The sequence below is a fragment of the Urocampus carinirostris genome, chromosome 6, assembly GCF_059441175.1.
Source record: "Urocampus carinirostris isolate Australia breed hairy pipefish chromosome 6, RoL_Ucar_1.0, whole genome shotgun sequence".
NCBI classification, from domain to species: domain Eukaryota; kingdom Metazoa; phylum Chordata; class Actinopteri; order Syngnathiformes; family Syngnathidae; genus Urocampus; species Urocampus carinirostris.
The window spans coordinates 23,875,099-23,902,752 of record NC_142354.1 but is presented as its reverse complement, the minus strand read 5'-3'; the positions used below and the strand labels follow the sequence as shown (position 1 = coordinate 23,902,752).

Here is a 27,654-nt window from a genome sequence, read left to right as displayed (position 1 = left end):
GGCTCATTGGTTTTTGAAGCTTAGTGGTACTTCTTGTTGAAGAAGACGGAAAAAGGGCTTACTGTTTGATAAGCATTTCTGAATAACAACTTTTATCGTGTTTTTAAGATGTTGTTACTATTTCCTTCTAATATTATTACAATGCTATTTGTATTATTATTTCCTAAGAACTAATCTGACCCAGGCGCTAAATTTCCAAGACTCAAACTAAGTTCATCCATTTGTACTAAAAAAGGGATGAAACACACAACAAAAAGAAGCCAATTCTTCAGACATGACTGTGATGGATAATGTTTGATATTATATCATTCCATGATTTAAAGAGGCAAATTTGTTGGGATGGATAAAAACTGTATCAGAGCTGTATTTCACAGTTTAGTTTCATCTGAAAAATTCTGAGCACTTTACAGTCTCTCACCTCAGTAGATGTGTGGATAAACACACAGGAGGTAAAAAGGCGTCAGTGAACATCAGATGTCTCTAATGAGCTTATTTTAAGACACAGAAACTTGAGAGCCTCTGTTCCTTTTCATGTGCCATTCTCGGTGAATCACATCCTTCCAAAAAATATTGACCTCAAAATGCAGTTATTACGTTCATTTCAAAAACTAATGGAAAAAGAAAAGCTTCACTGTAGGGCAATCTTATAACTCAATTTACTACATTTTTTAAACCAAAGGGGGTAAAACTCAGCGAGCTTTTTATTCCCCGAGAGCCGCTGACAATATTAGTCTGACGCACACTGAAGCTGCAGATGCTTAAGCCCCATCACGTATGGGCCACATCCACAACACTGTGAACAGAAAATTTGTGTCCAGGCAAGAAAAAAATGAATGAATAAATCCATTTTTTATTTGCTCCTCATTTCATTTGGCATTACAGGACTGCATTATTTAGGGATTCAGCCCTACATCATTTGCCTACTTAGAAGGTTACTAAAATCAAATTAAGGATTATCTGTGCTCGAAAAATGCCCTTGGACAACACTTTGCATTAAACTGATGAGTCAGGCGTCAAAACGCAGTAGATCAGAGTCTGAACAGCTTTTTTTTCATCGCTGGCTCTTCTATGGGGTGTATTACACAGAAAGGAATGTTTTATGTGATTGAAAAAAAACACTCACAAAAAGAGAACAACTCCCGTGTTGGCCATGGCGTATGCCAGTCCGAGAATTCCACTTCCCATGATTGCATTTCCCAGGTTGAAGACGGACATACCGAATGATGTTTTGCCCTCAAACTGTAACCAAAAACGCTAAATTAATAAAGTCAATCGCATGTATATACATTGCACCGGACCTTACATCAGTAAATCGAGGTGTTTTGCTTTTGTCGGTGCCTGTGGATAACTCCTGTCCTTCTGGATGGTTGGCCTCTGCATTTCCGGTTCTGTTAGGACTGGGTGGGAAAAACAGGTTAAGAGCACCAATTTAAATCAGGGATGCATAATGGGTCCCCTTAAACCGCCTTTGGTGTTATCATCAGAATAATCATTCATACGTAAACAAAAACAAACTGACCATACATACCATCTACAATACGTATATATTTTTGAATCAAATGTACATGACTCGCAAACACTTCTCTGAAATACACAGTGAGTGTTATAAATGCATAATAAAAAAACATTTTACATAGTTTAATAAGATATTTATCATTCACTTCATTGAAAGGCAGGGGGATCCCAAAGCAACTTTTCACTTCCGATATGGTAATGATACTGTAACCTAGGGGTATTGCCAATACCGATATTGATCCGATACAATATCAGAAAGAATAATATACAGTGGTACCTGATCATAGCCCATTTGGGATCAGTGTTCGAACACTGACTCATCGAAAAAATGAAACATTTTTACCATAAGAAGTAATGTAATTCATTTTTAGAGATTCCTACCTAGTTGTATTTCAAAATAACAAAAATATTAACAATTTCCTTCTTCAACATGATCGTTGTTCTCACTGTTTTCCTTCGTTTTATCACTAACTTTCTTGGGAGAATGGGGGAAAAAAGGTAATAAAACAATGATAAGGATCTCAGATTGATGCTACCATTCAAAAAACAGTGCAAATGTTCTTCAAGTTTTTGGTTGAATGCCAATTTGATCGAATACAGAACTGTTCTAGTACTGTGGTACAATTCAGCACACCATAGAAGGAAATTGAACTTAAAAGTATTTTTTTGTTTTTTGTTTTGTTTGGGTTTTTTTTAGAAACAATATTTTGTTTTTGTTTAACAATTTCATCAACGAGTCTGTCGGATTGTGATTGAAATGTATTTTAACTTATCGATCCCACAGGATACACAATAATTGAAAGAAAGTTGTAATGATTAAAAAAAAGCTCATCCCTTGCAAAATGTCCAGACGCAGTTTTAAATCACTTTTAATGAATGGGTGTCATAGCTTAAATACCTAGCAATAGCTTGTGACTAATTTGCTTGAATGCCACAATTAATTAGTTAGTAATCAGCATACAGACGCTTCCCTACCTGCGACCATCCGACTTACACAAAATGGTAGATACAAACATTTTTTTCTGGATGTCGAAAAATATTCGGACATTGCTGTAAGTTAGATTTTGTACTGTATTGTGTGCACCTTTTTCCGAGTAGAGGACAGTACTGTAGTGATTCTTTCAGCCGCTACTGGCGTGTGGCGCTGTGAGGATTCACCCTGAAGAAGAAATCCGGCTTCCTCTTCCTAGTTTGTGTGTAAACATTCTATACTAAATCTCCAGCGCGCTAAGAACTTGGACATTTGTATTGTTTCATATCTCGTGCATCCATTCAGTATGATTGGTGTAAAGTGTAAAGAAGAGGCGAGCCATTTCTTTTGAAATGAATGTGGAATAAGAAAGCTTGATGCGGTTGAGAAAATAGTTGGATTGCTATTTTCGTCCACTTTTTACCACGGTAGAGAAGGTCGCCTAAAGCTTCCAAAAGTAAGTTAAACCTAGCTTTATTTATCTTTATAGTCAAGTCCCTCAATCACAAGGAGTCTCAAGGGGCTTCACGGACCACAGAATGTCAACGCCTAATGTGTAGCTTTGTTTTTCAGTACTATGCTTTATCCTTCAGTCTGCTTTGTAACATTATAGAGCATATTATTTAATTAAACACTTATTTTTCAGTTTCAAAACAATACAGCTTACTTATACGAACCTTAAACATACTTATATAAACCTTAACGGCGCCGTTGTCGTCGTTTATTAGGAAGAATAGCTGTCCACAAGGATGCCGGATCTCTTTGAAGTTCGCTCGGTATATCATAGGCGGTATAAAAAGTGCCCGAAAAGTCAAAATTTAAACGCCCACCCAACCGAATAAGTTTGTCCCTACTGTAAGTATTTTTGGCCACACATGTGTCCAAAAGTGAAAGCAAAAAAGACAAGAGAACGGCAATAAATAGAAGATTAGCTGGAGAGCAACTAGCCGCATGCATGCATCCATACGCCGCCATGTTGATGTGACTTCAAGGTTCTCTTAGTATTGTACAAAATCATACATGGACTTGCTCCCTCTTATCTTTCAGATCTGATTTGCCCCTATGTCCCGGTCCGAAGCCTACGATCTGAGAGTGCCGGTCTTCTGGTGATCCCAAGAGCAAAGAAGTGTTCTGCTGGTTCGAGAGCGTTCTCCATCCGGGCACCGGTGCTGTGGAATGCTTTTCCCCCTGAGATCCGATCTGCAACCTCAGTGGAAATGTTTAAATCTAAACTTAAAACTCACTCCTACTCCATAGCATATGAATAACCTACTCTTCTCGTCGGCTGAAAAATAGTCTGTGTAATATAGTGTAATAATCTGTGAAGCCCTTTGAGACTCTTCGTGATTTAGGGCTATACAAATAAAGATGACTTGACTTGACTTGACACTGAAGCAACGAACAAATTCAACTTACAAACGATCGTCCAGAACTCGTTTGTAAGTAAGGCAGCGTCAGTAATCTTTAAGTATTTATAAATAAACTCTAAAATTCCTATCCTTGATTTCAAGATTAAGGACATTTCAAATAGATGACATCTTTTATGACTAATAAATCTAATTAATTCCATTACGCCTACTTGACTACACATTTTTCAAAAGATTCTCCCAATGGATTGCTTGAATATGGCCACTATTACCAATTGTTTTGGATTTAATCTAATTAAATATGATTCTTTTTTTGCTGATATTGTCATGTCATATCAATATCAGAATAGGACTCCCCTATTAACAGCTATAAAAAGTAAAATTACCTAGCAGTGAATGATAAAATAAAAGAAGTAATTGTGATTACACTTGTACTGTTTTTATAGTCTTATTGATGATTTAGCATATTACAAAACTAATTTGTATCAGCATTTTGTCACCTTTTGAGCTGGGAATTACACTTTGGTTCCCTTACAAAATTATTAATTGTTAACGGAATAATATTCCCACATCCGGTGAAATTTCATGCAAAATGAGGACATCTCCGAATGCATGAATCAAAATGAAAATACTTGGCAGAGGCATACTGTACCTAACATTCTGGGCACTGTTGGGTACCGTTTCCCTATAGCGTTGTGGAGAGGCCATCCATCACCCAATGAGTGCACAATTAGAAAACAACATCAAGTCATAATACAATAACGACAACCGATACCATGACAGGGTCGTTTATGACTGAAGGAGGGGAAGTTATTACATGCAGAAAAATGACTGCCAGACAACAGGGACAAGATAATTGGGCTTTTAGCTCAGGCAATTACGCAGCACAAACTGTTTTTCAATCACTGCATAATGAGGAAGTCGGTGTCTTGCTTAAAGCCACCGAGTGGCTACATCACAGTCATTGTTCGAAGGACTGTGCCCTAAATCTTGCAGTTATGGGACCATTACTATAATAACAAGGGGGATGAGATCATTAGCCAGCAAATCAATGAGGACAGATTTATAGGAATGAAGGACTTGTAAACGTCTTTTCAATTGAAAGAAAAATCTTGTTTGCCTTTTAATTGCTCATTTGAGTGACATATATTGGATTTTTCTAGTATTCCAATTAACATTGTGACTCTTTGCTACTCACGTTGGGGCGTCCTCCACAGGTGAGGTTTTCGAAGCAGTCGTCTCATCGACCGCATCGTGACCTTTCCCGTTAGGAATGGCATTCATCTCGGCGGGGGCCGTCTCTGGGCTCTCTGCAGGCTTATCCTCGCTCATGACTTTCTGCTGCCTTGGCTTCGATATAAAGGCAAGAGATCTGCGAGAGTGAAGATGAATATTATGAAAACACTAAATTATTGGTCTGCAACCACCAGGGCGCAGACCGGTACAGAAACAGTTTACCTTGGTCTGTGCCTATACAATATTGATTTTTTTCATATACATTTTATTTTATTTCCCTGAAAAATCCTTCAAGTTTGTGATGTTGTACGGTGCTTATTCATCTTACTCGGGCAATGGTGGATGGGTCGAAAAATATCACAGACCACATTTAGTCGACATTAAATGCAAAGGAAATAATACTTGGATCGCGGCAGTAAGAGCGTCGTTGATGCCATTGGAGCGTGGCACCTTAAAAGAGCATTATGGGAATGAGTTCAGCCAAACAAGTACAATGATTGACTATATCATGTGCGTATTTCCAAGATAAAAAAAAAGTACAGAGAGTAAAAATAATCGAATCGAATGCCTTCTCCCATGTCATCTGGATGCCTAGTAGCCCATGACCTCAGAACTGTGCCACGGACACGCTAACCAATCAGCTGCCGCGCCGTCCTATTATCATCATTACCAAAGTTATTAGTGGGCCAGGGTTCGTCAGGGGGGGTTGGGTACGTGGGAGGATTTCTTCTTCCCAGGGGGGCAAGACAGAAAACAATTGAGAAGCACAGATCTAGAGTCATAGTGAGATGGCGACTAAGGCTACAAAGACGCCTCTTTTAAGCTAAAAGCTGCTGATCGTACTTGAATTCAGGGAACTTGATTAGCCAGCCAAAAATTTGCTGCGCCATAAACAAATATTAAAGAATGGGAAAAACCAAAAGTTGTCCTGAAATATACATAAAACCAAAAAAGTGTGGTGACGGACGTCCTGATAAAAAGCACGACGAGGAAAACAACTCTTTGGTATATCTTATGATGAACCGGACTTTGAAGGATATTAAATAAATAAATAAAAACAATGATTTATTTCGGTATTGTATTCAATAAAGGATTTTATCATGAGTGCATGTATTCCAAACGTTTGAGGAAAAAAATACACGTTAAAAACAAATGTATCAGCAGTTGGTATCAGTATCAGTGAATACTTTTCTTGACATGTTATCACCTTAGAAGCAAAAAATGATTGATATTCCTCAACAAAATGCGCTTTTAACCATAGAAAATAAATATATATGTAACCGCGGTGTACGTGTCCCACCAAAGATCCACATTCACGCTGGACTGGATGATGAGGTTTTTATTATTACAGTTTCTGCAAATGGATGAGTCACAACATTAGCTTTTTCTGCTGGGTCTGATCTCTTTGATCTCTTTGTAGTACTCTGGTTAAACTGACAACAAAGCATATCAAAGAGCTTTCTTTTCACTTTACAGAAAATACATTTTAGAATATCACAATACATGTATAAATCTTTGCATTTTAACAAGATACTTTTAGCAAGAGATCGTATAGTGGATTTTTAACGTTTACAATGAATTCAACATGTTTTTCTTTACTCTGAATTTTAACCAACATCATCCCTTTTTTAATGTATATGAAAAATAGGAATAAAAACAATAATGAGTATAAAAATGGGTACAATTTACCTGCAAATGGATGAGTCACAACATTAGCTTTTTCTGCTGGGTCTGATCTCTTTGATCTCTACAAGGGGAATTAAGATTTAGTAAAACAGAAACAAAACGAAAATAAACCTAAACAGCTTGACAATATCAATCACATTACTATGCATGGTGAGAGATTTGTCAGCTGGGGTTATAAAGTTTAAAATTAACTTATTTTGTGGAGCACCAAAAGATATGTCTTACCTTTGTAGTACTCTGGTTAAACTGACAAAACCCCGCCTCCTGGTCACATGTTAGAAGCCAAAACCAAACCCCACCCCATACCAGCAGATGGCACTGTTGGACTCAGCATTGCAGGACATTTACCAAAAACTATACACATATTTTAGCAGGAATTTCAATAAAATAAAAGTTATTATTACACCCGTTACATACACCCCCCTGAAATTCTGCTAAATATGGGAGTGCTACACTAAACAGAAAAAAAATCACATGCCAAAAAGGCAAATACTGATGAAAAAGAGGACACGAAAACTGGTACAGTATTACAAGGAACAAACTGAAGTGCATGTCAGTTCTAAAACTCTCCCAAAAAGGAGTGTGAAAAGAAAGGAGGCGAGCAAACTCCTAACTAAGCACAGACTCAAAGATGCCTGTTACATCTCTGAAATATCAAACATTGTTCCTGTAGTTGTAAGTGCTCACATAGGCACAATTCTTGTTTCTTACTCAAGCTTTGTTACTCAAACTGAAAGTGCATCTCTACTGAACTTAAACTAGGAACTTGCAGATATTGCGGACAGATGATTGTCACCTACCACATGGTCATTCATCTGACAAATAAGACGACTAGGAGGCCTGATGGACTGGCGGACCCTAAGACCATAACGGTTAGGTTGAGCACCAATAACCTGAGCTTGAAGGTCTGGGGCAGTCAAGTCTAAACAGTCAGTATCAGGGGAGTCTGCGTCCAGATGGTCAGTGTTCAATGGGGTCTCGTCTGGGAGACCCATACCCAAAGGGATCATGTTTTCAGAGCACTGTGATGGGCTTTCCGTATTGTCACTTGAAGTATGGTCAACATCTTGTTCGGGGATGTGCTGACTTCCTCGACTGGATGTATCAACACTGCGAGAGTCGGACTGGGCATCAGATCTGCTGTCTAGTGAGTTATCCTCTACCTCTGGATGAACTTGCTCTTCACCTGCCTGTATCACCCAGTTTACTGTACGGACATCACTGTCTTCAACCGCGTCAGGTAAATCAGGGCATACATCACTTCCATGCATAGCAGCGTCAGACTCTGAGTGTTCAGATTCGCTGGCCAGATCATCCTCACAGGGCAAGAAGCTAACAGAGAGCAGCAAATTCCTGTGAACTACCTTCTCTTTGCCCGTCAGACAATCCTTGACTCTGTAGACATTGAGATCAGGCTTGACTGATATGACTTCATACGGGGTTGACTCCCACTTATCTGCAACTTTGCGTTTCCCCGGGACACCTCTGTTGGCGATCAACACCCGGTCTCCCACGACGAGAGGTGATCCTTTGGCCCTACGGTTGTACAGCTTGGCATGACGAGTCTGTTCTCTGAGAGTATTCCTCTGTACAATTTGAGCAGCTTCATGTAGATCTTTCTTCAGATGGCGTACAAAGTCAGAGTAGCTGACAACAGCATCATTGGTATTAGCATGTTGAAACATGACATCGACAGGGAGACGAGGGATCCTACCAAACACTAGGTAAAACGGTGCAAACCCTGTTGTCTCATGCTCTGTGCAGTTATAGCAGAATGTGAGCTGCTGCAGCATTTGTGGCCACTTTGCTTTGGGCTGAGGGGGAAGGGTTCTGATCATATCTCCCAATGTTCGGTTGAATCGTTCTGCGATACCATTTCCCATGGGGTGGTACGGAGTCGTATGGGATTTCTGCACCCCTGCCATCTCTAGAAGCTCTTTGATCAGTTTGCTCTCAAAATTAGCTCCCTGATCAGAGTGGATACGCCGTGGGAAACCATAGACAAGGAAGAAATCCTGCCACAGACGGCGAGCAACTTGTTTGGCGGTTTGATTTCTGCAAGGGAAGGCGTGCGCCATCTTGGAGAAATGATCAGTTACGACCAGGACATCTACAGACTTGTTCTCTTGTTCAGCAGTCCAAAAGTCTATACAGACCAACTCCATAGGCTCAGAGGTGACTATGTTCTTGAGTGGTGCACGGTTGTGTGGTTCCGGTGTTTTCCCTACTACACAGCGTTGACAGGATTTAACATAATTCACAACATCACGTTCCATGCCATTCCAGAAGAATCGTTGCCTCACCAGAGACAAAGTACGGTTCTGGCCTTGGTGACCTGCTGAGTCATGTAAACCTTGAAGGACTTTCTGTTTCAATGAATCAGGCACCACAAACTGGAAGATTTTCTTGGCCATGTGAGGATCTTTCCTTATTTTGTAGAGCATGCCATTCTGTATGGTGAGTCTGCTCCAATGCTTCAGTAGTTTCATCACACTAGGCGACTCGACAGCTCTCTCACGCCTGGTAGGTCTCTTGTGTCTATGCACAAAGTACATGGTTCTGCTTATTGTGTTGTCCTGTTCTTGTAAACCAACAAGCTGACTCTGTGGGAGTGCCGTTGACTGATCTCCCTTCTGCAGAAGATTGAAGTTAGCATCTGTTCCCATCACTTGACCCACGCCACCAGTGGACTGAGCACTGAAGACAGCAGCAACTTCTTCTGATGTCACAGAACCATTGGAGCCTGATGGAATTGCCCTTTTTACTGACTCGTCTGATGTCCCAGCACTCTCGTCTACAACAGCGTGACAATTGTTGGATACTCTGAACACCTCTTGCACAGTACTGTTGTTCACCCCGTTGACTTGGTCCAAGAGCGAAGTATAGGGCTCGGTAACAAGGCGATGACTCACACATGACCGTACAAATGGCTCACGGCTCAGAGCGTCGGCTACGATGTTCTTTGGGCCGGGAATGTACTTCAGGTCAAAATTGTATGCAGCTAGCTTCGCTACCCACCGCTGTTCACACGCATCAAGTCTTGGTTTGGTCAAAATGTATGTCAGTGGGTTATTGTCGGTCCACGTGGTAAAGTGTCTTCCTTTCAACCAATGGCTGAATTTATCACATACCGCCCATTTCAAGGCAAGAAATTCGAGCCTGTGTGCAGGGTAGTTGAGCTGGGAGCGAGAGAGCGTCTTACTTGCAAAGGCGACTGGTCTGGCTACTTTTCCACCAGGTGGCAGCTGTGACAGGACTGCTCCAATCCCATCAAAGGATGCGTCGACAGCCAGAATAAACGGCGCATCAAAATCTGGGTGGGCCAGAGTGACACCTGTCACGAGGTCGTGCTTCAGTGTTTCAAAGGCGTTCTGGCATGCATCGGACCAATCTGCAGGCGTCAGCTTCACTTGACCTTTCTTGCGGGCTCTCTTGCGCTTATGCTTGTCACCAGATTCAGATGTGAGCCTGAACAGAGGTTTTGCCTTCGCAGAACATGCTTCAATGAAGCTTTGGAAATACATCACCATGCCTAGAAAAGATCTGATTTTACTAGGGCATGGCGTCTTGCCATCCGACTCCATTAGATCAGCGACTTGTACGTCATTTATCGCTCTCACTTTCTCGGGGTCAGTCCGAATTCCATCCTCACTGATGACATGCCCAAGAAATTTCACAGTCCGTCTGAGGAAAAAACACTTTTTGGGTGCGAGCTTGAGGTTGTGTTCCTTAAGGCGAGTAAACACCATCTGCAGGCGTTGGAGTGCAACTTCCTCTGTGGGGGCAAACACCATCAGATCGTCGAGGTAACATAATAGGCTCATGAAATTCTGATCACCAAATATTGACATCATCATCCTCATAAATGTTGCTGGGCTGTTGCAAAGTCCCTGAGGGAGCCGGTTGTACTCGTGAAGGCCGAATGGTGAGGAGAATGCCGTGTACTTTTTGTCGTCAGGGTGCAAGGGGACATTGTAGTAGCCTGACGTCAGATCCATTGTGGAGAAAAAGGCATTTCCCCCAAGTGCGGCCAAAGCATCAGCTTGATGCGGTAGTGGGTAGGCATCCTTTATGGTTCTTGCATTAAGCCTTCTGAAATCAGTACATACCCTTAGTTCTCCATTCCGCTTCCATATGAGAACAAGCGCAGATGCATAGTCGCTAGTCGACTTCTGAATAATTCCTTTCTCTTCCATCTCGTTCAGAGTCGTCCTCAGTTTTTCATACTGACTTGGTGGTATACGTCTGTAGGGTAGACGGAACGGCTTATCATCAACAAGGTGGATACGATGTACAAACTCTTTGGCCTCTCCACAGTCCATCTTATGGCGAGAAAAGATTGACTCGAATTGTTCGATGATATGAAGGAGCTTGTCTTTACACTGCAGCGAAACCTCACATGACTTCAGGTCAATGTCTTGCAGTCCCAGAGCTTCCAATGCACGCATCATGTCCTCTTCTGACCTGGGTCGGACCTCTTTGCTCTGTACACTCTGCACGTTGCACTTGACCTCCTCTGCATTGGGCAGGTCTTCCGCTGCGATACAAGGAGACACATCTGCAATTTTCCTGTTTCTTCTCAGCACCACAACTCTGTCCGTGGGATTAAAGACTTTAACAGGCACCCATCCATCTCCCCAGAGTGGAGTAACAGCTCGTCCGACAAGGACTTGTCTGGGCGCAGCCTTAGATTGAGTTGGCTCAACGACCACTGTGCTGCCCGCTGATGCCCCGGCCAACTCAGGTAACTTGCCCCAAATAACGTACTCGGTCCGTGGATTCAGCGTCACGCAACTCTTGATCTTTACTGTCCCTACCTTGTCTGGAATGCAATCACCTCTCCATCTCTCTGTGTTGGAAAGCATTGACAGGAATTGACTGTGGTTATCGGACAGACCGTTGTCAGGAGTGGAAACTAATCTCCAATAGCCATCAGTACTTTTCAATTGAGTCAAAATATATTTGATGGCATTGCTGCCAAGGATCATCTGTTCTGTCTGGCCTGGCACCACCATTACTGGTATTATCATTTGGCACCCGTAAACTGTGACGTGAATGTCGTACATATCTCTGGGAGAAACTTGGTGTCCACCGCAGCCTACAATGACATAATCATCGGCCGTGTAACTCATCATATCAGGGAATTGCTGCAGGAGGTACTTAGCTGTGTCCTCACTTACTGTACAAGCCATCGACCCGCTGTCCAATAGCGCTCTGAAAGTGGGGCCTTCTTGCACAAGTACAGGTGTGTAAAACAGTTCGTCAGTCTCCGCTATTCTCTGAAACCCCTGAAAGATCAGCTTCTTCGATGGAGGTATCTTGTTGCTATACAACTCATAAATTGATTTATTATCTTGCATGTCAGGCATCACATTAGTGGTGGGAGGTATACTCAGTTGATCTGCACTGTTCTCCCCTAAGCGCAGATCAGTTAGTTTCCCTGAGGCAGTGGGACAACTTTCGTCACTGGACAATCACGTCGAGAATGCCCTGGGGCATGGCAGTGAAAGCAAAGGTTTTTGTCTCGGCAATGAGAGAGAGCACTGTGTTCGACTTCTTTGCAAATGATACATGGCTTGTCAGTGAAACCATTAATTCTGTCTCCAGGTCGCCTGGTTGGAGCTCGCCTTCTCCCTTGAAACTGGTTTGAGGTAACACGTATCAGAACCTTCTCCAACATACTAATAACGTCCATTAGAGAGACATACTGTGGGCTCGAAGTCTGAGGTGGCTCGTGCATGAGGGTTGGACCATGGTTCACCTCAGCTTTGTGTACGGCAATTTCCGCTCTATTCGCAGGTTGTTGTAGGGAATCTGCTTTGTAGCTCTTCTCAGCGTGGTATTCATTCAGCACCTCTAGTACCTCACATGCTGACCACTTTTCGATGGTTTTTGATCTGTAAGTGAGTGCCAGTTCCTTGCATGGGCAGTTCCTAATAAACATGCGAGTGACCTCTATTTCAGGGTTGTCAAATGTTTTGCCCTGCTCACTCAAGCACTCAGAGGCAAGGTCAGCTGCTCTGTTTAGTCTCAGCCAGTAGTCATAGGGGTCCTCCTGGTGTTTGGGCAAAGTTGAATAAAAGTCAGCTAAAGGGACAGCAGAGTACTTGGTACAGCTAAAGTGTTTCCTGAGGAGACTATAAATCATGTCAGGGCGGGTATAGACGTCTATATTACTGTTTCTAATGCCAAACCTAACTACATCTTTAGCTTTTCCTCTCAAATGCATTTGGATTTCCTCTGCTTGCTCTTCAAGTCTCACATTACTCTTCTTAATAAATGTCTTCATTAGATCTTCCCACTCATGTAATTTTATTGAGTCTGAGCCATCCCCATTAAATGATGGTGGTTCTTTAACCTTTCTCTGTGTAACCACCTGAACCTGTGTTACATCTGACACATAACCTGGCTTACTCAATGTGTTTGCTACATCTTGTGTGGCAGCAGCGCTAGGAGCTACTGTATTGTGTGACTGTATACGTGAGAAAATGCTATCAGCCAATGTATGTCCTATCTCCTGAATAACATTTGTCATCTGATCAGCTACACCCTCAGAAATGTCACTCGTGCTCTGATTAAACATGTTTCAAATATGTAAATGAGTCAAAATCACAAAATAAATCAGGAGCCTGCGTAACACGTCACTGTATAGCAATTTTAAATACTGTGAGCTGATGGCATCATGAAACAATGTGGCAGGTAGGACAGTCCTCGGTTCGGAGAGTTTGATAGAAGTCACGGGTCACGGCACCAATGTAACCGCGGTGTACGTGTCCCACCAAAGATCCACATTCACGCTGGACTGGATGATGAGGTTTTTATTATTACAGTTTCTGCAAATGGATGAGTCACAACATTAGCTTTTTCTGCTGGGTCTGATCTCTTTGATCTCTTTGTAGTACTCTGGTTAAACTGACAACAAAGCATATCAAAGAGCTTTCTTTTCACTTTACAGAAAATACATTTTAGAATATCACAATACATGTATAAATCTTTGCATTTTAACAAGATACTTTTAGCAAGAGATCGTATAGTGGATTTTTAACGTTTACAATGAATTCAACATGTTTTTCTTTACTCTGAATTTTAACCAACATCATCCCTTTTTTTAATGTATATGAAAAATAGGAATAAAAACAATAATGAGTATAAAAATGGGTACAATTTACCTGCAAATGGATGAGTCACAACATTAGCTTTTTCTGCTGGGTCTGATCTCTTTGATCTCTACAAGGGGAATTAAGATTTAGTAAAACAGAAACAAAACGAAAATAAACCTAAACAGCTTGACAATATCAATCACATTACTATGCATGGTGAGAGATTTGTCAGCTGGGGTTATAAAGTTTAAAATTAACTTATTTTGTGGAGCACCAAAAGATATGTCTTACCTTTGTAGTACTCTGGTTAAACTGACAAAACCCCGCCTCCTGGTCACATGTTAGAAGCCAAAACCAAACCCCACCCCATACCAGCAGATGGCACTGTTGGACTCAGCATTGCAGGACATTTACCAAAAACTATACACATATTTTAGCAGGAATTTCAATAAAATAAAAGTTATTATTACACCCGTTACATATAAAATAAACGTCTTTTCAAAAACATCAGTCAATTCAAGTTTGTGCAGACTTTCAGACAAATTTCTATGATAATTGACATATCGACTGACAGGTCCAGTCCAGTCGAAAGGAAGGATTTCCATTTAAGCGTGACACACTTGGCTATTTCCTAGGAGTCGTGCGGTGCCGTTTTAGAGGACTGCTTGACTCGGTGAGGCGCCCGTGACAGGTTTTTCATGGACGCTCTAGACCAAAGACTCAAACCCTTCCCCCAGCTGGCTGGCATTGAATGATCCTTTTTGCTGTGCTGCGTGAGCACCCCTGAAGGCTTGAAGCGAGAGCACGCTGGGTGCCACACATTCACCACACACCATTGCGGCGGCGATATAAAGAGGGGAACCAGCTCGGACCAGCCTCTAACCGGTTTTAACTGACTGTTTTTTTTTTTCCTTTGAGACTTTTCCCTTGGTCCCCTTGTTTATTGAGGGGCGTTCGACGTGACAACAATGCATGGGTTTTTCTGTAGCACCATTCCTGGAAATCACCCAACTGTCTTTGCAATGAACCCCTAAGGTTTTTCTGCACCACGGCCTTTCCTATAATGTAGCTTTTGTAATACAGTGGTACTTCTTTTTTGAATAACAATGTCACAATCCTGCACACAGGTTGGGTTTCCTTTCTTACACTCTCTCTCTCTCTTTCTCTCTCCCTTTCGCTTGGCCTTGCCTTATTTGGTCACTCACCTCCGTGCTCTAATTTACACCCTTTACCTGGTTTTACTTGTCCTAATTACCCTCCAATCACACCTCTGCCTCATTAGTATTTAAACAATCTGTATCCTCATTTTGGTGCTCGTTTGTTGCCTACCTTGTCACATCTTAAGCTTTCTTGTCGTTCTTGTTATCCCAGTGTACCGAACCCTTGCCTGCCTTTCCGGTTAATGATGGGAAGCAATGAAATCAAATGTACATGACTTGCAAACACTGAAAACTTGGGTGACACATTGATTGTTTACTTAATGTTTCATTCATTTCTTAATGACCTCTGCTGCTGGAGTGAAGTATTGCAGCTGTTTTATTGTGATTTCGCAATGAAGTCCTGAAAAATCAATGTAAAGTCCTAATGACTTTTTTTACCTCATTAAAAAAAAATTATCAATCCATACATACAATTTTAAAAATACTTGTTTTTTTTATTTAAGAAAATAATTGTGTCCAATGCAGTGGACCCGAATCTTGTGGATAAGTTTTATCAAGCTTAAAATGAGTGAAATAATGAACTAACTAGGTGGCTGACATAAATGACTGACTAACTACCTGACTTACGTACATATCAAGTCATGTCATGTTTATTTGTATAGCCCTTAATCACAAAGTGTCTAAAAGGGCTGCACAGATCAAAGACTATTGCAAACTACAGACTATTATGACACCATCCCCTCATCTAAAACCTACATGAGGGCAAATAATACACATATTATTTACATAAAATATAGGTTTTATATATATATATATATATATATATATATATATATATATATATATATATATATATATATATATATATATATATATATATATATATATATATATATATAGGTTATAGGTTAGACTTAAGTACATCAAACTAAAAAAAACAATACTACCTCGAGAAATGGCTCTATGAGAAATGAACGCTTTTATTCTTTTGTAAATATGTATTTTTCCCATGGGTTCTCTGTCATTAAATTTAGATTGAATTCAGTATTTAAAAGGTTAAAATTGTTTTCCAGCTTTTTTTGCGGATCTGAAAATATTTTTTGGGGATGTGTTCCACCATTAGCTTTTTTACATAAAAATGTAAAGTGTGTTCTTGTATTTCATATTTTAGCTGTTGTTGCACTGAAAGGTACATATATTTCATTGGCATTATGTTGTGTCGAGTGTTTTTCAGAGATTGAGTTGCTTGACTTTAAAAATACTTAGTATAAAAAGGTTAAAAAAATTAAATTACTTAAAAAGTCAATTTAGTGAAAAAAATGCTCTTATAATTTAGTAGAATACTAATGTGTTTTGATTATTTTTTGTGTGCATTGTGTTTGGTACTATACTTTTTAAAGGAACCCCCAAAACATGCCTTAGTTATCTTTTTTTCCTGGCTTATTTAATCTATGTTCTTGCTTTTTAAGCATTTTTTTCCTCTCTCTTTTTTCTTTAATTTTTATTTTTTGTTCTTTTTTCCTTTTTCTTTTTTGATTTATTTTCTGTCTTTCTAAAGTCGTTTTGCGCATAATTCCATATCATATTTGGTAATATATGGATTCGTTTTCCCAGTTATGTGATACTACATCACAGACACACACTTCAAGCGCGACTTTGTTTGTCACACCCAATCTTGTTCGACAGAAGCTTCGAAGCCGCACTTAATTTTGCCCATCACTACTTCCAGATCATGAGTATAACCTGCCAAACCCCTTGACTGTTGCCTTTGCTGATTGAGTTTACCGGACCACCGACCCCTCGCCTGCGTCTCGGACTACGGATGTTGCCTCACCCCTTGACTTACCATGTACCCTGTCCAAATAACGACTTCTGTGACTGCACTAATCTGTGTTTCTGCACTGTGCTTCCACACCACCCTAAGTGGGTCCTTAACAAATAACGTCGCTTGCAATACAAAGACAAATCTGGTTCAGGAGCAGTCCCAGAGGCTACCACTAGAGACCACTCGAGACTGCTCATTGGTCTAGACCACTCAACCTTTGCATCAATTCAGTCCAGTTCGCGCACAGGCCTCCCATCATTAGGCACCTGATTCCACGCCCCTTGGTTATACCTATAGAGCACCTTGATTACCCAGCAAGTTTGCATTTTACAGAATCTTCTTTTTGTAACTTTTTGTGACCTAAGCCATGAGTTCCAGAAAGAGAATCCATAAGGTGGGCGAGAAAAGAAGAATGATGACAATTCAAACGAAGTAAGAATTACTAGAAAAACAAGAAAGCGGTGTTTGTGCGAGTGACCAAGTCAAGGAGTATAATCGGGAAAACTCCCTAGGGCATGAAAACACAGAAGAGGAGCATGGACCAGAGAAGCTGGCTAAGTGGGAGGAAGATGCTGATTTTATTTAAAAAGAAAAATATACAGAAAGTCTCTTTAAGGACAATTGTCTTACGCTATTCCGTAACATTTTCAAATCTAGCTGCGAGTCCACCTAACAGGGCAAAAGAAAACAATTAATGAAAACTGAGACGGGCCAAAAAATGTGCTGTAAAAAATGTTGTGTGTTCACGTTCATTCAAACTTACAGTAACCTTAATTTCCAGTGCATATACTAAGTGCCTACGTATCATCAAAAGTCGTTTGCGTATTTCCTACTTCACCATCTTCCCTATTCCTGCACCACCTATACCTTCTTTACGCCGACTTACTCTGTGGTAGGTGATCATAATAAATTCACATTTTATTTCATTAATATCTTATTTATCTTATTACAGTGTCTGAAACTCATGACAAAAAGTTACCTGACACCAGGGCAGACAACTCTGAAAAGTTACCTGCCCAGCCAAAAAGTCTGCCCCATTTTTCACAACTTGAAACACAATAAGACGACTAATCGCAAAAAAAATAAATAAATAAATAAACATTGTCGCAAAGTATTATGGGTTGATAATCAGAAAATATAACAGAACAACACTTTAAAAGTAAGTTGATTATAAATCTACTTATAACATTCATTGCATGTATATGACATAGCTGTTTTCCATCTGCCATTAGTATGTACCTGTATTTATTCATCTTCATTCATGCAATGTTTGCGTTGCGTCGTCTGCTGCAAATCACGTGAACTCCTTTTTCCACAATGCTTTTGATGTATCTTTACGTCTTGTAGCGTCATCAATTTTGTTAGCTTCTTTTGAACCTTTCTTCCGGGGCTGAGATTTTGGCCTGATTCCTGACCACTTATCCATTTTATCTTGTGTTCTCTGTGCGTCTTCTTTGGAAAATGATATGCAAATGCACGACCTTATAACGCTCGGGAGAGTCCGGAAGCATGAAGTTATTCGATGCAGGCTTCTGATTGGCTGCCAAGTATGCAAATTGCCAAACGAACCGAATTTCGGAAATTTCCAAACCGAACAAATATTTCGAAATCGGAATAAAGCAAACGTTTTGAAAAACGTAAAAGATCCATGCCGGGGCGTTAGTTCAGACACTGCTTATTACTGTATATTTTATGTGTAATAACTCTTCAAATGTGTTTTTAGTGATCAGAAAGATTTGAGTAAAAAGCTATTTGGGGTTCACTTTGATGTTTTTGGGAGGTTGGTAACGGGCCAATTAGTATATAATTATGATGTATTGGGAAACTTCCCTCCTTATACAGGCAAACTGATCTACGAGCATGATCCTGGTACGAATTAAGCTTGTATGAAAAGATACCGCTGTATTGATAAATGGAGGACAGTGAGAGGTGAAGACACCTTGACGTCATGCATTGCTCCTGTGAAGCTGTAGTACCATACGCGTTTCCGAGAGATGGGCTGCACAGCCAGGCCTCTCCGTGTCTCCGGCAAAACCCGGGCAATGCGGTTGGGCAGCAAAGCACAGTGCACAATGGCGCATGTTGTGCCGTTTCCTGGGAACAGGTTGGGTAACAGTGGTACTATTGTGCCAGGGCATCATTATACGACCGGGGCCCCCTTGGCTGTAGTTTGCTGGGCCACTCGAAAGGACGCCGAATTAAAAAAAAAAACCCTAATTGAAAAGACGCCACCTTGGATTCAGCAAATGCCACGGTCTATTATTCGTGTGCAGCTGTGGCAGAATTGCTGACGGCAGCGATGGCCTCTCGCATCGGACAAATCGCTGCACAGAACCGGGCCGCCACTCACAGGGTCGACAAATCTCAAGAAGGGCCATTCCAGGACAATGGACGACGGGCTGTCTGGTTACAAGAGCGCCGCCTCAATGGCCTCAAGCGGCGTAGCTACAAACAGCCCAGCTGATTGGTGAGAGTCAACACTCCTGCAATCTTAATGCTTCACCAAAGTAGGGTTTTGACTTTTTTGCTGCAGACTCCAGCAAACCGGATCGACTGAGATTGCTGAACAACGCGCAAAGCTTCACCCGTGTTCATTGACCAGAGATCCACATTTTAAATAAAGTTTCAATGTTCAACCAGGTTGCAGGTGCTATTAGACAAAGACAAAGCAGTGCACGTGACCAAATACCTCAGACAAAATTTTAGCATGAAAAAAAAATCCAGCAAAAACTTTAAGAATTTTGCAATCCCATCGTTTACCTATAAGGATATGCCCACCCAGAATTAGCGGCACCCAACGCCGGCAGCTTATTAGTGTGAATAAATATGCAAAATCCTGATTTCCTATTCAATTAATTGCAATCTAGGAATCACTCGCAGCAAAATACTAACTGAGAAATTCGGTTCTAAAGAATACAGCCGTTTTATGCCCTAGTCCACAGACTTTGTGAGGTAATTAACAACATGATGGACACAAAGACATCTTGTTACTAAATGTGGACAGGATTTTAAAAACATTATGTCATTATTATTGCTTTTCATTGAAATCATTGGGGTCTGTCCTGACGCTATGATGTCCGTTGTTTAAAGAACTCATGCAGCTATCAGCATCCCATTAGGATGGAGACCTGTGGTGGAAACACTTAAACACATCAGGGTGTAACTATACCAAACTGTATTGCATGAGAGAACATTGATAGAGTAAAGAAAATTGGCGCAACGTAAACCATCTTTTATTCATGGCGTAATTGGACCATGTCATAAGGAACGGCAATGTTAATGGAAAATGCTATTCCCTTCTTAAATGTTGAATTTGTCCAAATAACCCACTTGTAAATATTGATAAAATATTAAAGAGTTTGATTACCATGACTAAAAGCAGTCCTTCAACTCATTGCACAGCTCCAACTAGTGTACCTACGTTAGCCAGCGGGGGCAGTACAACCCAGGCATAAGAAGTAAAATGCATTAGCCACTCCTGCTTTCAATAAATAATAGCATGATAATGATTAAATGTAGCTATTATAATTCTCGTTGATTGCAAAGGATTACAAATTTGTGCCTGTAATATTGTGATAGTGTCGGTCAACATGCATTGCTGCACTCTAGTGTTTTTTATTATTTGTAAAAATTGTGTTTTCAAGCATTGGACTAGTTGGATCATTGGGTAAGGCAAATATATTTGATCATTTAAATAGGTGTGAAATTTAAATTGATTTATACTCAGTTTAAAAGTCAACCAAAAATCGGATAATAGGTTGACACCATTTTATGCCTAACCCCAAAGTTATAATTTTCACAGCGAATTACAGTAATTTTGGAGCGGTCTTTCTGTGTATCAGATTGGAATTATAGCGAATGAACTTGATTGTTTCATCATTTGAAATTTTGCTAAATCATGAAATCAAAAGTAGATAAGATTTTATTTCAAATTGGTAGAAGGAAGTACTAATTATGAAACAATAGTCCCTAACATATTTTTGTTTGAGAAATAGGTAATAAATTTGCTTGAAAAACAATTCAAAATATGTCTTTTTTACATTGCACAGGGTGTATAATTTAATCAATACAACGTTCTTTCAATGAACATGTGTTGGGAGTGTCATGATTACTGATGCGAATCACCGGTGCCCTCTCCTTTGGCGCCAACTGCCTCGGACTCTGATTGGCTCCCTGTCCCTATTTAAACCCACTCCTATCTGTCCCCTTTTGTCAGTCCGTCTGCAAATCTGTTTTTACACTGCAAGCCCTATTTTGACCCTGACTCACGCCTGTCCCGTTTTTTGCTCCTGTTTGTCTCCCGGCACGACCTGTTTGGATCTCGAACACCTCTGCTCTCCAGTCCCGAATTACGATCCGTCCCGGCTTATGACTCGTTTCCAACCCCAAACGTCCCAGTCCCGACTACCGACCAGTTTTCCGCCCCTGACACCGCCATCGCTCTCTACGGAAGATCCACTTCCGTGTTCAGATCACAAGCCAAGTACGAGAGCCAACACCGTATCGTGGGCTCACCCGTTCCTCGTTCCTTCAATAAAAGTTGTGGTAAACGTTACGTGAGTGAGTCCTGTTTCCGTTCTGGTCCGGACAAGGTGGTGTTTATTGTGTAAAATTGATTTATATCATAACAGTCTAGATCAAATTATAAAACACTTTCATTTTTGGCCCATATAACACATCCCTATTCCCTACAATACAATATACAAACTTCTCACATCTCAAATGGTTGGATAAGCCCAAATCTGCACATTTTTAGACACTTATCGCCAAGATAACAATTTTCCTAGCAAAAAAAGCAAAGGTGTCTATCTCTCTTTCTCTCTTTTTCCTGATGCGTCATCAAGCTCTGCCTCCACAACGAGACTGAGAGGATGAGGATATTTCTTTGTCAACTGTTTAAGATTGTGCCGCTCAAGTCTTCATGAGACGGAATAAAACAGCTTCCTTTAAAAAAGAACTAGTTGATGAAAATGAGTAACAGTTTATTCAATGACATCTCATCATTCAATGACTTGTTTGGTGAATAAACAGGTAACAGGCCAGGTGATGTTTATTTGAGCCCACCTCCTAGCAAGTTGAGCTTTGATTTCGCCTGCTCTGACGCAAGAGCCTTTGTCCTGAGAGACATCAGCTCCGTGGCAGTTTTCAAAATTATTATTCTGAAAGGGATACCTGACTTGGCTGACTGTGCACTCTGATTCATCCTTAGTCATTTATATGTGTGCTTGTTATTTTACTCAGAGAATGATCGAATATGCATCTTGGCTCTGTAGGTACATCTTGATTTGGTTATCAGGGAATCATGGTGTTCACGGAAGTGTACTTGATTAAGTCCCTAGTGCCATTCGCAACGTCTTAATCCGTTGAAATGCATCGTCAGCACAGATTTTCTAACAAGTGAGAGAATATAGGAAAAACCACAGACCATTATTTTACATTTTAGATCTTAGAACAGTAGCGCTAATACAAATTCCTCACCCTCCCTTACTGCCCACGGTCAGAAAGAGATTTTCAACAGATTAAAAGATTAAACACGGTCACAATTTTACTGATGGGCAACTAATAGATCTATAAGGGGATATGTTTGTTGCAAAAATGTCGTCTTAAACCAAAGACCGCACATGGGCTGGATGATGGCATAGTGGCGGAAGCATCTCCTGGGATTTTAGGATAAAATCGCTCAGGCTGTTCTATACATCCCTGCCTGTGTTTAAAAATAGCTACAGAGGCGTGAATAACCTTGCTCTAACCCACGACATGTCACGACGCAGCATTTAAATGCTCGTACGTGTGCCAATGAACACAACAGCTGCCGGGAATAAAAGTAGAAAACACCAATGGTGTCAGACCATCTGCTTTTTCGGATTCTTAACTTTAGGTTGATGGTGCACACTATTATGACATTGATACATTTTAGTGGAAGGGTATGTCATGTGGGTTTTAATTCCTTTGTTTCTCCTGAGGTGGATTTTGAGCTTTTCCTTCGTGTGTTTGTTGAATTTCGGGTGAGTGGAATGTTGGTAAATTAAGATGCTGGAGATGAACTGCTACTCGGGATGTTTTCATTGGAAGAATATATTCTGGAGACCGCCGCAATACAAGTGTTCAATCGGACAATCTTAGCAATAGTCTCGATGACATTTTGAAGCAAGATTTTTATACCTTTTTTGAGGCGTTGTATAGGTCAACAGGAAACCACAACTTCAGTTCTCGGATTGCCATCTGTTCGCACATTTTTGTGTTATCATCCAAATTTTAAAGTTTCAGTACATTTTTTCCAGGCGTTTTATGGGTCAACAGGAAACCGAAGTCTCAGTTCCCTGTTTGCACCCTTGTCTCGTGGTGTCTCTATATCAGGCTGAACTTTGTTCCTTCGCCTTGTTCCTGACATTAGCTTTAAAAATGGAGTTTGCATTAAAAAATATAATAAAAGCTGACATACTTCATGTGCAAAAAGTCAAAACTCCTAACATTTATTTTCTTAAGTGTTGAATGAAAAAATGTGAAATAGTAAAAAAAAAAACATTGCTCTCAGCTGTCCTGATTCCAATTTAGGTTGGATGTAAAATTATTGTGTGATTTTCTGTTTTAGTGGAATTACAATGGCTGCTTTAGTTATGAGAAATTTGAATGAATGAATGAATGAATGAATAAATGAATGAATGAATGAATGAATAAAAACTTTATTTAGAACATTAAAATAAAAACAATAACTCAACAACAAAATAATGTTACATAATATGTTCGAAAAGGGGTAGTAAGAAGCAGATGCTTATATTCACTAACCCTTCATATTCCTTATTAAATACACCAATGATAATAACAACAATAGTAATAATATTAGTAATAACAGTTATATAACAATAGCAACAATAACAACAAAGTTAACCATAGTTCTAGACGCACTATTCCCAATCTCTCGTATCACTCATACCCCATTTTCTTCATCTCTGTATTCTGCCAGCAATGTTTTTTTGTATTTAAATTTGAACAAGTGAATAGTTTGACACTCGTCTTGTAAATTGTTCCAAAGTTTGACTCCACACACAGACACACACGTACTTTTCCTGGTTGTTCTCACCTTTGGGATTATGAATTTACTACAGCCCCTTAAGTTATAATTTCCCTCTTTCCGAATGAATAACGTATGGATGTTTTCTGGCACTATGTTCTTGTTGACCTTAAATAGCAGTTGTGCAGTGAAAAAAAATATTAAATCGTCCAATTTTAATAATTTGGACGGCAGGAATAAAATGTTAGTATGATCTCGAAATCGTACCCTGTGTATGGTTCTAATTGCTCGTTTTTGAAGGATAGAAAGGGGCTGTAGTGAACTTTTGTAATTGTTGCCCTTGACTTCTGCAAGATATTTTAAGTAAAATTGAGATACGAGATGTCTTTTAAGCAATGATTTTAAACGACTTACGAGAGAAAATCAGAGTAAAAAAAATCCAAATCATACCACTAGAGGGCCAAGTCCTTGAGCCCTTTTGACCACCAGCATCAGCTCGTCCCAGTTAGCATCTGTATTTCCCACCATACGTACCCATTTTCTAAGAACTTGTGTTGTTCAGAGTTTTTACACCTTTTCATTGCCTAACTAAAAAAACCTTTCAAGCACTTTCAAGGCCATTTGTCCCAGTACTTTTAAAGAAATCCAGCACTGATCAAGAGAACATATTTGTTGTCGACTTTGATGACTAAAATAAAGTCGCTATATTGCTGCTAGCACATACTCTGCTATTTTGAGCTGTTCCTATCGATGATCTATGGTATTTTTGTGTCAATGGGCTGCTATAAACTAAAATGAATTCTGACATTCTGCTTCAAAAATGCACGCGCAGGCTGGCCACGCTACACTTGTTTACAAACATGGAAAGGGTTCTATAGGTGTTGGGCAATCATTGAGATCGATACAGAAGACAAAAAAGAAAGAAAGTACTGAATGTATAAAAAGCAGAAAAAGACCAACTTGGACAGATATTGATTGCAAAGCAGAGTGCATTTAATCGTTCAATCTCACAGACTGTTGATCTGATGCTTTTTGTTTTATTTATTCTAATTTATATTTTTGCATGTTTTTCAGAGGATCTGTGTCTGAATTGGTGTAAATGGAATTTTGAATAGTTAACTTTTTTGCAATTTATCATTTATTTATGACACTGAAGAGTTAATATTTTTATTTTGTATTTTGTTGTTTGGATTTTCAGGGATTTTGGAATGTTGTTCGACTTAAAATCAGTTCAGTGTGTAAAAAGCTAAAATTGTTTTGTATTTTACAATTTCTTTTTGTAGATCTGTTAATATTTTAATTTATATTTTGAGTGTTTTTCAGGGATCACCTGCAAAACATATAAAATTACTGATTACTAAATTATTTAGTGCATAATATCTTTTTATTACTGATAATATATCATTAAAAAAAATCAGAAAAACCGTTTTGGGAGCTATTATCAGTGACCTGAGCCGAAAGAGTTCGTTTTCTATCTAGAGCTGTCGTCTCTGGCGCGAGACATGACAACAGAGCAGGCGTGTTGGCGTCATTTTCATGCACTTAAAAAAAAAAAAAAGAGTTAGACTGCCAAGAAACATGGCAATGGCAACAATCTCAAACATTTTCAAGCACTTCACCTAAAATTCAAGTATCTTCCTTTCCATCTTCTTTTGTGGCTTTTTTTCTGACCCAAACCATGAGTAAGTGCATATGCATGATCAACAGTCTCTCATGCTCCCTCACTCCTCCACCACCATGTTAGCAACCGCTGACTTCCATAACAATAACATAGTCACATTTATTTTGTTAGTACTGTATATCATTTATTACTGTCCTTCAATTACTATTTTAATATGTATTTAGTGATCAAGAAGCTGTATTCCATTTAAGGTTAACTTGGATGATTTGGGGCGGCTGAGAACAGACTAATAGGTTTTCAATTATTTCCTTGAGTGAAAATGTGTTCAAGACATTGTAGCTACAACATCTATTTTTAATATAACATTAATATTGTTATTATGAATTTTACTTTAAAACAATGGTTTAATATGGAAAAAGGAAACACAAAAAGAAAGGAAGCCAGTGAAAAAAATGCCAAACCAATGCCTCAGTTTCACTGTTAATGGTCAAGGGATTGTATAGGGTGTGGCCGGGATTATGTCAGCCCTTTTGTCTTGATGAGAGTTGGTTTCTGTGGAGGTTTGGCTCAAGGGTTACATCGAAGCTCCCAAATCTTATAGGACCGCGGGCCATAGGTTCAAACCCAGGGCACTGTCTTCCACTTTTGTAGTTCAATTCTCCACTGCAATATTCATTTTTTTTTAGTAATTTAGGATAAAAGCATTTTAGTTACATTATAAAAAGAGTAATCCATTAGTTCACGGTTCATGGATCCATTTATCGCCGGGGTCGTCGAGGTACCACTTCTCGTGGTGTGTCTTGGGCAAGTACAGAATGGCCGCACACATCCTTTTCCAGGCCGTTTTTTGGGTTGGGTTTTGCTCCCCAAAATTAGATTTAAATCAAATAAAAACTGCGAAAAAAATGGTGTATATATGAATTGCTGATCATGATTTCCCTAACCAATTATGGTAAATATGTTAGGATTAACTGATGTTTAATTAACTGTGCACAAGTCAGACCACATTTACCTTAAACTCTTCTGGCAATGTCATCCGCAAGCTAATTAGACTTAAAAGCATATAACAGGAAACAACCACTTACATTTTCTTTACATACCCGCAACCCATCATTTAAAAATAACTCGGCATGCTATTTGTATTTGATAAAATTTAAGAGAAATTTTCAAAATAAAATGGTAAAATATGAGGTATGCTTGCAAAAACACAAGAATAGACTAATTTTCTTGTGAGATAAATAAAAATTCATAGATATAGTAAATGGTACAAATATTGTATAGCGTTGGTGCAAAACAACCTTCCGGCATCGAATAGACTACCACATACGTTACTGGAAGATTATCTGGTTTGTTTTTTTACCAAAATAGAAACATATTTCACATAGAGTATTGAATTGGCGCAATGTTTTTAGTATGTATACTTTGTTTGAAATGTTGTTTGTAGGTTTGCCATGAGGTTGCTCCAAATCAAAATATCTGCCGTAGATCAATAAAGATTGGAAAACACTGCCCAAGAATACAATAATCGCCTTTGTTGTTGCCACATTGTCATCCAAGTGAGATTTGTTTTGCATTATGGAGACAAAGGATGCATGTCCAGCGGACGAAAACAAAGAAAAGCAGTGACACAATCACAGAGGGTAGCGTATGCCCATATATTAGTCAGAACAATGAGAAGAAAGCTCGAAACCAGCCAACTGTTGTGTAACACCAGAGATCTCCTCACTCGGTCATGTGCCCCAAAACAAAGTGCCACCCTCTGTCGGTATCTGCCGCTTGTCTTTCTTCTGCCTCGCCGTCATCGCACGGGATGCGAGCGAAAGAAAGGGCGCATGGTATTGGGGAACGGATTCATCCAACTGGAAGTACAATTTGAACAGTGTGTGACACAAGAAGACTGATGAGGAGTTGCTCTACTAATTGCTGGCCGCCGTGGTTATGTCTTTTTAATCATGGGCACCCTCACTATTGACAATAAAACACCGCCCCAAGGCACTACGTAGAGTTAGTGTGAATAGGACTTGCACTAAATCTTAACCAATCTGGATATTACACCTCTCAGTTTCTTTGACGTTGTCGACAATAATCAATAATAGAATGGAATTCCATTGTCGACTCCAGACAGTTTCCAGACACGTCTTTTCAATAAACATGATTATAAT

The 27,654-nt window shown here is 39.8% G+C and overlaps 1 protein-coding gene across 2 annotated transcripts in view; it reads right to left on the bottom strand.

The window, feature by feature from the left end:
- The window catches only part of LOC148364308 (sodium-coupled neutral amino acid transporter 3-like), a 71,406-nt gene that overhangs the window by 35,032 nt on the left and 8,720 nt on the right, over positions 1-27,654 (bottom strand). Inside the window, exons 2-5 of one of the 2 annotated variants that reach the window (XM_088338376.1) lie at positions 5,051-5,224; positions 4,505-4,537; positions 1,304-1,397; positions 1,124-1,239 (exon numbers count right to left, since the gene is read on the bottom strand). In XM_088338376.1, the coding sequence (XP_088194502.1) occupies positions 1,124-1,239; positions 1,304-1,397; positions 4,505-4,537; positions 5,051-5,184 (377 nt within the window). In that variant the 5' untranslated portion in view covers positions 5,185-5,224. The remainder of the gene's footprint in view (positions 1-1,123; positions 1,240-1,303; positions 1,398-4,504; positions 4,538-5,050; positions 5,225-27,654) is intronic. The other variant, XM_088338377.1, reaches the window with a different exon arrangement.